Consider the following 10,470-nt stretch of genomic DNA (forward strand, 5'->3'; position numbering starts at 1 on the left):
CCTTGGGTTAACCTTGCTCCAGATAGGAAAAAGAAATAACTAAAAAAAAAACCCCACAGAGGTGCTTTTCCTTGTGTTTAGAAAAGATTTCTATTTATTTCCTGGTTTTTTTCCCTTCCCCTGATTTATAAATATGCCCAGCAGGCAGGCAGCCAACCCAGTTCCCTTCACTCTTCTTCCAGTAAAAGCCATTCCTGCCCTTTGGAGCTGCTCAAGTTCCCACTCCCCAACTTCCCACAGCCCCCAAAAGCACTGCCAAGAAAAGCTCCAGGCCTTTCCAACAGTCCTGGTGGAGCCCATGGACTGGGAAAGGGGTTGGAGAAGGGAAAAGAAGAGGAGAGGAGAGGGAAATTCTCCTTCAGGCTTCAAACTCGAACTCGAAGTACTGGGGATCGAAGTAATGGATGCGGACGTAGCCATCCTCACCCCCGCTGCTGTAGCTGCAGGGAGGAAAAGGGAAAGTCAGGGAATGTCAGGGAAAGTCAGGAATGCTGCTGGGAGCAAAGACTGGGAAGTCTGGCCTCACCACCCCCTCCTGAAACTGATTCAGGAATTACAAAGGGGAAAAAACAGATCAGTGATGTGGCCGAAGTGTGGGGCAGGGCGTGAGGGAAGCCCTCCAAATGGGAGAATTGAGGTGCTGGTTCCATTCCCACCACAGAAATCCCGTCAGTCTGGTCATACCCCAATTAAAAAGTGGGACTGGGTGGACTGGGACACTGCAGGATCCCCAGGGAGCCTCTCACCTCTTCCCATCAGGGTGGAAGGCAACGCTGTTGATGGGCCCAAAGTGTCCCTTGACTCTGCCAAACTCCTCCTCAAAAGCCAAGTGGAAGAACCTGGCAGGAGGAAGATTTCAATTGTCACAAGCCCAGAAGGGACAAAACCATGGAATTCTTAAAAAAATAAACAAAACTCAAGGGCTTCTCCAGCACTGCCAACTTGCCAAAAGAAAGGAAGAAAGGGAAATGCAATCCTTGGGAATGTCAGGAGTGCTCTGGGGAGGATTTGGCCCCGAGAAGAGAAAGGACCAACCTGGCCTCGAATTTGCCAATCCTGGTGGAGGTTGTGGTCACATCCATGGCTTCCTGCCCTCCACCCAGCACCACCTGCAGGGAAGAGAAACCAGGGAAATCACAACCCTTCAGTGCTTCCCGCTGGGATTTCGGGAATCCTGGGATCACCGAGGTTGGAAAAGACCGCCAAGATCCAGCCCAACATTGATCCCCACCTCAAAACCAGTTTAGAGCAGTGAGGGCCAGGTCCAGAGGTTTCCTGGACAGCTCCAAGGGTGGGGACAACCTCCAGCACTTCCCACTAATCCCACAAATCCATCAATCCTCAGAGGAATTCCCAGAGTCCTCAGAGGAATTCCCACCTCCCTGACACATTTGACCAGAGGACACAAAAATTTTGTTCCCGGTGCCAGACCTAGCAAAATTGCCCAGGCTCATTGCAGAGTCCTGGTTTTAGGCTGGACTGGCAGCACTCCCAAGGCAGAAATCCCAGGATTAGTGACACCCTGAGGAAACTCATCCTTACATGGTCAAAAATGGGGGAAAGGGCAGCAGAATTCACCGGCCGCTCCGTCCGGAACGTCTTCAGGTGCTCCAGGGATGTGCAGTCAAAGAGCTGCAAAAAAAGGAGAAATTCATCAATTAATTCACACAGCTCCAGCTGCTGGGCCTTACCTGGTTGGATGTTCCCTCTCCAAGTTCAAATCCCAAAAAATATCCCCCCAAAAAGGGAAATTTTTTTGCCTTCCAGAGGTGGCAAACTGCAAATGTTCTACTGAAATCCCAAAATATTCCGTTTTCAATGCCTGGCTGTTCATTTAGCACCTCACCTTTCTCACTGAACGTTCCCAAGGAGCAAAACCCTCCCTCTGAGCAGAGATCCTGCCAGGAAATCTCCAGGAAAAGCTCACCTTGGCTGTGTTATCCTTGGAAGCAGTGATGAACATGGTCATGTCCCGGGAGGTCTGGATGTCGTTGATTTGCTTGGTGTGCTCCTTGATATTGGAAAGCTGCTCCCCTGACTGGAGGGGAAAAGACAATTTCAGGGAGCTGGGAAGTGATTCCCTCACTCAAAACAACCTGGGAGATCATGGAATAGAATCCTGGAATGCCTTGGGTTGGAAGGGAATTTAGATGGATTCAGTTTCACATCTCTGTGCTGTGTCACTCCCAGCCTCACTCAGGGGAGCCTCGAATTTTAACAGGAGAGAGGAAGAGGAGTTTCCAGGGAGCTGGGAAGTGATTTCCTCACTCAAAACAACCTGGGAGATCATGGAATAGAATCCTGGAATCCTTTGGCTGGGAAGGGAATTTAGGAATGGGTTCAGCTCCACACCCCTGCACTGAGGTGTCACTTCCAGCTTTGCTTGGGGAGCCTCATATTTTAACAGGGAAGAGGAGTTTTCAGGGAGCTGGGAAGTCTCATTAAAAATAACATGGAATAGAATCCTGGAATCCTTTGGGTTGGAAGGGAATTTAGAGATGGATTCAGTTTCACATCTCTGTGCTGTGTCACTCCCAGCCTCACTCAGGGGAGCCTCGAATTTTAACAGGAGAGAGGAAGAGGAGTTTCCAGGGAGCTGGGAAGTGATTTCCTCACTCAAAACAACCTGGGAGAGCATGGAATAGAATCCTGGAATGCCTTGGGTTGGAAGGAATTTAGGAATGGATTCAGTTCCATGTCTCTATGCTGTGTCACTCCCAGCCTCACTCAGGGGAGCCTCGAATTTTAACAGGAGAGGAAAAAGAGTTTCCAGGGAGCTGGGAAGTGATTTCCTCACTCAAAACAACCTCAGAGATCATGGAATAGAATCCTGGAATGCCTTGGGTTGGAAGGAATTTAGGAATGGATTCAGTTCCATGTCTCTATGCTGTGTCACTCCCAGCCTCACCCAGGGGAGCCTCGAATTTTAACAGGAGAGGAAAAAGAGTTTTCAGGGAGCTGGGAAGTGATTTCCTCATTCAAAACAACCTGGGAGAGCATGGAATAGAACCCTGGAATCCTTTGGGTTGGAAGGGAATTTAGAGATGGATTCAGTTTCACATCTCTGTGCTGTGTCACTCCCAGCCTCGCTCAGGGGAGCCTCACATTTTAATTACCCTTTGCTGGAGCTGCTGTTTGGAGCCCCAAATCCCACATTCCAGCCCTGATCCCGCTGGGAATGATGCTCCAGCCTCCCCCAGGCCCTGACCTTGGCACTGAACTGGTTGAGCTCCCCATTCTCGTGGCCAGCGATGATGAACTCCCCGAGGGGGCCCCACACGGCGCTGGTGATCTTGGAGTCGCTGCAGGGAATCTTCATGTAGGGCTCGTTGTTCTCTGTGGGAAGGAGGAATCAGACAATCCCACAGGGACTGGATCCAGCATTTATCCTTTCATGTCCCGTGCTCAGCTTGGCTTTGGGCTTTTCCAGCATTTCCAGGGTGGATTCCTTTGTAATTTTTATTTGTGGAGCTCAGATTTCCAGGGATCTGAGGGGGGGAATTGTGCTGATGTGATCACCCCCAACCACTTCCAGCCCTTTAACAAAGTGATTTTTTTAGGGAACCATCTCTGTTCCATCCCTGGAAGTGTTCCAGCAATTTGGGAGAGGGGAAGGAATCCCTGCCCATGGGAATGGGGTGGGATTTCAGGCTGTCCCCAGACTATTCTGGGATTGTGAAATGTGTGCCCTCACCGATCTGGCTGGGGTCCCGCAGGTCGAAGAAGCTGACGAAGCACTGGTATCCCATCTGCTTATCCGTGGAGAACATGATGATGTTCCCTCCAAAGTCAAAGCCACACGTCCTCACAGCTGAGCTGGTCTTCACCAGGGCCAGCTGCTTCCCTGGGATGGGTGGGAAAAGAGGGAAAGGAGGGGAGATGATGGCAGGGATGGTGGGAGGGGCTGGTGACCCACTCAGGAATCGCTGGAGGCTCTTCCAGCTTTTCTCATGGATTGGTTTGGGTTGGAAGGGATTTAAAGCTCACCCAGCCCTGGGCAGGGTCACTTCCCGCTATCCCAGGTGGCTCCAGCCTGGCCTGGGACACTTCCAGGGATGAGGCAGCTGCAGATTCTCCAGGAATTCCTTCCCAGCCCCGCCCAGGGAAGAATTCCTTCCCAACACCGACCCATTCCTGCAGTTCAAAGCCATTCCCTGTGTCCTGTCCCTCCATCCCCTGTCCCCAGCCCCTCTCCAGCTCTCCTGGAGCCCCTGCAGGCCCTGCAAGGGGCTCTGAGCTCTCCCTGGAGCTTCTCCTCTCGGGATTCTCCCAGCCTGGGATGTCCCCCAGGCTCAGGAGGTGTCACAGCCGTGTCCCCACGGGGAATTTGGGAATGGCCTCACCTGTCTCACAGTCCCAGAGCCGACAGCTGTTGTCTGCAGAGCCGGTGAGGACGTGCCTGGTGTCCCCTGGGCCATCAGTTAGGGAATCTCAGCCCCAAATTCCCCTGGTTGGGAATCTCAGCCCCAAATTCCCCTGGTTGGGAATCTCAGCCCCAAATTCCCCTGGTTGGGAATCTCAGCCCCAAATTCCCCAGGTTGGGAATCTCATCCCCAAATTCCTCACCCCCAAATTCCCCTGGTTGGGAATCTCAGCCCCAAATTCCTCAGCCCCAAATTCCCCTGGTTGGGAATCTCAGCCCCAAATTCCCCTGGCTGGGAATCTCAGCCCCAAATTCCTCACCCCCAAATTCCCCAGGTTTGGAATCTCAGCCCCAAATTCCCCTGGCTGGGAATCTCATCCCCAAATTCCCCTGATTGGGAATCTCATCCCCAAATTCCCCTGATTGGGAATCTCAGCCCCAAATTCCCCAGGTTTGGAATCTCAGCCCCAAATTCCTCACCCCCAAATTCCCCTGGTTGGGAATCTCAGCCCCAAATTCCCCAGGCTGGAAATCTCAGAGAATGTTTCTGCACCAGATTAAAAAGGTACTTTTAAAACCCCTTTTAAATTAAAGAAAATTAATATATTATATGCTGTTATAGGCAATAAATGTATTTTACATAATTTGTATTTTAGTTGTATGTTTATATATAAACATAAATAAAAATATAATTAAATTATATATCTATGTTTATATATAATCATGTAAGATATAAATTATAAATTTTATCAATAGATTTTATATAACATATATATAATATAATATAATACAATATTTATATTATATTATATATTATACAATATATAAAATTATATATAATATAGATTATATTATAATCTATTGTAATATATTATAATATTAATAATATAAAATGTCACATATTATAATATTATAATATAATATAATTAATACTATATATAATATAATTAATAATATAATATATTATATTGTAAAGAATATTATAATATAATTAATAATATAATACAATATAATACAATATAATACAAAATATAATTTATATTATATTATATTATATCATATATTATACAATATATAAAATTATATATAATATAATATAATATATAATTAATAATATATAATGTAATATATTACAATATTATAATATTATTAATACTATATTAACAATAATATAATTAATAATATATATAATATAATATATTACATTGTAATTAATATTGTAATATAATTTTAATATAATATAATTAATAATATAATATAGTATAATATAATATATAAATTAATAATTTAATAATTAAATTTTTAATTAAATACTTGCCCTTTAAAAGGGCAAAAATCTATCCCAGGAAAGGCAACACAGCCCAAGGTTTTCCGATGAAATTTGAAATAAAAGGCTCAGTTTTGTGCATTTAAACAACTCTGCCACGCTCCTGTCCCTGCTGCCCGTGGAAAATCTCCCCAAATCTCAGCAAGGCAGCAAAAACAGCCAAAAGATGGGGAAAGAAGAGGCAGCAGAAGAGTTAAAAGCTGTTTTTTGGGAGGAAAATGAGGAGGAATCAGCGGGAATCAGACACTAAAATATGGAATTAAAGCGTTTTTTGGCATTAAAGGATACAGTCGGCATCCACACACCACACAGCTCCCGTGTGCCCATTGTAGGTTCCCAACCTCTCCCCATTCACCGAATACCAAACATTGACAATCTGAGGAGAGAAAAAAATGATTAAAATTAATGATCAGCGCCTTAATTAGGCCGCGTTAATTAGCGAAGCTGGGGAACACTCACGGGATCCTTGGCCACGGTGAAGAGCAGGTCTCCCTCGCGGTTGTATTTGATCTGAGTGATGGAGCGCTCATGGCCCTGCAGCAGGATGGGCTTCTGCAATTAATGATTAAATAATTAATGAGTGAGGGCAGGGAAAGGGGGGTGAGCCCGGGGGGCCAGCGCGACCCCCGCTGCGGGCTACTGAGGCGGCCAACCCGCCTCCCCACGCCCAGGAGCCGCGGAGCGGGGGTTTGGAGCCGATAAATCATCGGTGGCGACCACAAATCGCGGCCGCCGCGCCTGTGGCGACCCCGCGCTCACCATGGCGGCCACGCTGAGGGCTGAGGGCGGCACTTCCGGGTTGGCGGCGGCGCGGCGGAAATGCGTCACTGTTTCCACGGCAACGCAACGGGCTTCCGGGGAAACCAGGAAGTGCAGCGGCGTTGCCATGGCGACCGTGGGTGAGGGGAGAGTGATGGCGGCGGGGGGGATTTGTTTGGGAATGGGGGGGACTGGGAATGGCTGGGGGGCTCTGAGGGGGTGGGAGGGGGTCGGGCTCTTCTGGGAGGGATGGGAGCATGGAGTGCTTTGGCTTGGGAAGGAATTTAGGGATGATCCAGTCCCGTGGGCAGGGACAGCGGCAGCACCCCGGGCTGCTCCGAGCTCCGTGTGGCGTTGGACACTTCCCGGTGTTCCCGGAGTGATCCCGGTGTTCTGGGGGAGATCCCGGTGTTCCCGAGGAGATCCCGGTGTTCCGAGGATGATCCCGGTGTTCCAGGACGGTGATCCCGGTGTTCCGAGAGTGATGCCGGTGTTCCCGGTGCTGTTCCCGGTGCTGACCCCGGTGTCACAGCGCTGATCCCGGTGTCCCGGTGCTGATCCTGGTGTTCTGGGATGTTCCCGGTGCTGACCCCGGTGTCCCGCAGGGCAGGCGGTGGCTCTGGGGCTGATCCCGGTGTTCCGGGGCTGATCCCGGTGCTGATCCCGGTGTCCCGGGGGGTGATCCCGGTGTCCCGGTGCTGATCCCGGTGTCCCGCAGGGCAGGCGGTGGCTCTGGGGCTGATCCCGGTGTTCCGGGGCTGATCCCGGTGCTGATCCCGGTGTCCCGGGGGGTGATCCCGGTGTCCCGGGGGGTGATCCCGGTGTTCCCGGTGCTGATCCCGGTGTCCCGCAGGACAGGCGGTGGCTCTGGGGCTGATCCCGGTGTTCCCGGTGCTGATCCCGCTGTTCCCGGTGCTGATCCCGGTGTCCCCCAGGACAGGCGGTGGCTCTGGGGCTGATCCCGGTGTTCCCGGGGGCTGATCCCGGTGCTGATCCCGGTGTCCCGGGGGCTGATCCCGGTGTCCCGGTGCTGATCCCGGTGTCCCCCAGCACAGGCGGTGGCTCTGGGGCTGATCCCGGTGTTCCCGGGTGCTGTTCCCGGGCTGTTCCCGGTGCTGATCCCGGTGTTCCGGGGCTGATCCCGGTGCTGATCCCGGTGTCCCGGTGCTGATCCCGGTGATCCCGGTATTCCCGGGGGATGTTCCCGGTGCTGATCCCGGTGTCCCGGTGCTGATCCCGGTGTCCCCCAGCACAGGCGGTGGCTCTGGCGCTGGTGGCCGCTCTCTGGGGTGCCTCCAGCCCGTTCCTCCGGTCGGCAGCGGCGGGCACCGAGCGGCCGCGGGGCCGGGGCCGCCTGCGGCAGCTCCTGACCGAGCTGCGCTTCCTCATCCTCAGCCCCAAGGTGAGCCCCTGGTACATTATACATTATACACTATACATTATACATTATACATTATACACTATACATTATACATTATACATTATACATTATACATTATATCTACATTATAGATACATTTTATATTGCTGGCTTTTGGCAAATATTCAAATGAATGTTATGTGTATAAGAATGAGAAATTTTGTTGGGTTAATATAGTTTTCTATATTTCTGTTACTGATGAAATTTAGAAATAGTGGTATAATACAAATATGTTAGGCTATGGCATAGTATTAAAATAAAAATTGCTTTTGGTTGTATAAACCAAGGACTGAGGAAAAAAATAGCCAGAGAACTCCTGCATTTGTAAATTATCTTATCCAGATGAGGACAGCAGTGACCAGAACTCTGGGGGAGGAATTTATTGCATTTCTGGGATCAGGGAATGTAAATCTCGGTGGTGCCAAGAGGATTGATCTATTGGGAAGGGGGCAAGAGAAAACTAAACAGAAAAACACCAAAGATCCTAAGAAGAATGTCTGAATATGTGTGAGAATGTCTGAATATGTGTGAGAATTTATGGATATGTGTGAGAATTTATGAATATGTGTGAGAATTTATGAATATGTATGAGAATTTATGGATATGTATGAGAATTTATGGATCTGGAGCAGGGTTCTGTTTTTAAGGGACAATCCTTTGTCAGTGAGGTGAATGCAGAGACACCCGGCCCTATCTGTACACTTTATTTTTTTCTCCTAATTGTCTTTCTATTAAACTTTTAAATTCTATAAAAATTATGTGAACCTCGTTTTTCACACTGCCATTCCCTGCCATCCTTCCTGCAGCTTCAATATCCACAATCCCTCATTCCTTGGGCTGTTTATTCCCACTGCTCTGCTCCTCCTGTGCAGAACTGAGACCTTTTCCTGTCATTCCCTGCATCCTTTGGCTGGGATGAGCTCACTGGGATCCCCATTTGGGGAGCTCAGAGCAGCTTTGTGTTCTCCTGCAGTACCTGCTGCCCTTCCTGCTCAACCAGGCTGGATCCCTCCTCTTCTACCTCACCTTGGCCTCCACAGGTCAGTTCCTGCTGCTTTTTTTTTGGGGGTTTATGAGATTTTGGCAGGATCAGCGCTGTGGGTCGGTGACTCGGCCAAACACCAAGCAGCTCCCTTGGAATAATTACAAATAATTACAAATAAATAATACAAATAAATAAAAAATAAATAAAAAATAAATAAAAAATAAATAAAAAATAAATAAACAAACAAACAAATAAATAAATAATAAAAAATTACAAATAAATAATTACAAATAATTACAAATAAAGTGAATTTCTCCACTTGAAACTTGCATTTCAGACCTGTCCCTGGCAGTCCCACTCTGCAACTCCCTGGCTTTGATTGTGACGTTGGTGACTGGGAAAATCCTGGGAGAGGACATCGGTGGGAAAAGTGAGTCCCACTTCAAGCATTTCCTCAAGAAATCACCTTTTATTTGATTGAGATTTTGTTTTGATTTGATTTATAATGTGGAGGCTCTGAAGACACCAAACACCCCACAAGGCTTGAACTGGGGTGCAGCAGCTTTGGCTGCAGGACCTGAAAGGGAATTAAAACAGATTTTTGGGCAGGGTTGGTGAACTTAAAGCCAGAACTGGCTGTTTTGTGCTGAAAGAGTTTATAGGCTTAAGCTTTTCCCTCAGGGGATATTTAGCCAGGAGAGAAACACTGAATAAAATGCCATGGAAAAGGAGTGGTGCAAAACCCCCCAAATGTCAACCTGCCCTGCTCAGGAAAAAGCAGGACATTGGAAAGTTTAAAACTCCAGGAAAAGCAGCTGGAGGTTGTTGTTTGAGGCAGATTCCCAGTTTATCTCTGTTAATTCCCACAGGAGCTGTGGCAGGAATGCTGCTCACCATCCTGGGAGTCTCCCTGTGCCTGGCTGGGTCCTGAGGGAGCAGCAGAACCTGACCCAAGGCGCCTCCCCTGATGGCTCATCCTTTTGGGATGGCAAAATCCATGGATCCCTGAGCTCCAGGGTGCAAGGACAGACAATTCCGTGCCTTAAGGGATTTTTGGTGGCTGTTTCGTGGTTAAATTTGTCCTGTTCAGCACTTGGAGGGATAATAGATGGTGAATAAATCATCCAGTGTGACCTCCTGGCACTGATGGGTTTTTGATTACCCCAAACCCTTCTGACCATCCCAAAACCCTTCAACCATCCCAAAACCCTTCAACCATCCCAAAACCCTTCAACCAGCCCCTCACTGAGCACAAACCCTTCCAACCATCCCAAAACCCTTCAACCATCCCAAAACCCTTCCAACCATCCCAAAACCCTTCCAACCATCCCAAAACCCTTCAACCATCCCAAAACCCTTCAACCAGCCCCTGACTGAGCACAAACCCTTCCAGCCATCTCAAAACCCTTCCAACCATCCCAAAACCCTTCAACCATCCCAAAACCCTTCCAACCATCCCAAAACCCTTCAACCAGCCCCTCACTGAGCACAAACCCTTCTGACCATCTCAAAACCCTTCCAACCATCCCAAAACCCTTCAACCATCCCAAAACCCTTCCAACCATCCCAAAACCCTTCCAACCATCCCAAAACCCTTCAACCATCTCAAAACCCTT

General features: G+C 48.6%; 2 protein-coding genes across 2 annotated transcripts; one reads left to right on the plus strand and one right to left on the minus strand.

Moving 5' to 3' along the window:
- Positions 1-71: 71 nt before the first annotated feature.
- On the minus strand, positions 72-6,522 carry EIF3I (eukaryotic translation initiation factor 3 subunit I). Its single transcript, XM_058856412.1, has 11 exons — positions 6,450-6,522; positions 6,150-6,242; positions 5,979-6,066; positions 4,344-4,409; positions 3,695-3,844; positions 3,209-3,336; positions 1,928-2,038; positions 1,543-1,632; positions 1,036-1,109; positions 747-839; positions 72-440 (listed from the first exon to the last, which is right to left on the minus strand). Exons 1-11 carry the CDS (start codon positions 6,450-6,452, stop codon positions 359-361), a joined length of 978 nt encoding a protein of 325 aa, XP_058712395.1. The 5' UTR covers positions 6,453-6,522; the 3' UTR covers positions 72-358.
- A 30-nt stretch (positions 6,523-6,552) lies between these two features.
- TMEM234 (transmembrane protein 234) lies at positions 6,553-10,014 on the plus strand. The gene is made up of 5 exons (XM_058856415.1): positions 6,553-6,589; positions 7,700-7,851; positions 8,843-8,909; positions 9,192-9,284; positions 9,724-10,014. Exons 1-5 carry the CDS (start codon positions 6,577-6,579, stop codon positions 9,783-9,785), a joined length of 387 nt encoding a protein of 128 aa, XP_058712398.1. The 5' UTR covers positions 6,553-6,576; the 3' UTR covers positions 9,786-10,014.
- Positions 10,015-10,470: the final 456 nt, after the last annotated feature.

This window comes from Poecile atricapillus, chromosome 24 (assembly GCF_030490865.1).
Source record: "Poecile atricapillus isolate bPoeAtr1 chromosome 24, bPoeAtr1.hap1, whole genome shotgun sequence".
Classification (NCBI taxonomy): domain Eukaryota; kingdom Metazoa; phylum Chordata; class Aves; order Passeriformes; family Paridae; genus Poecile; species Poecile atricapillus.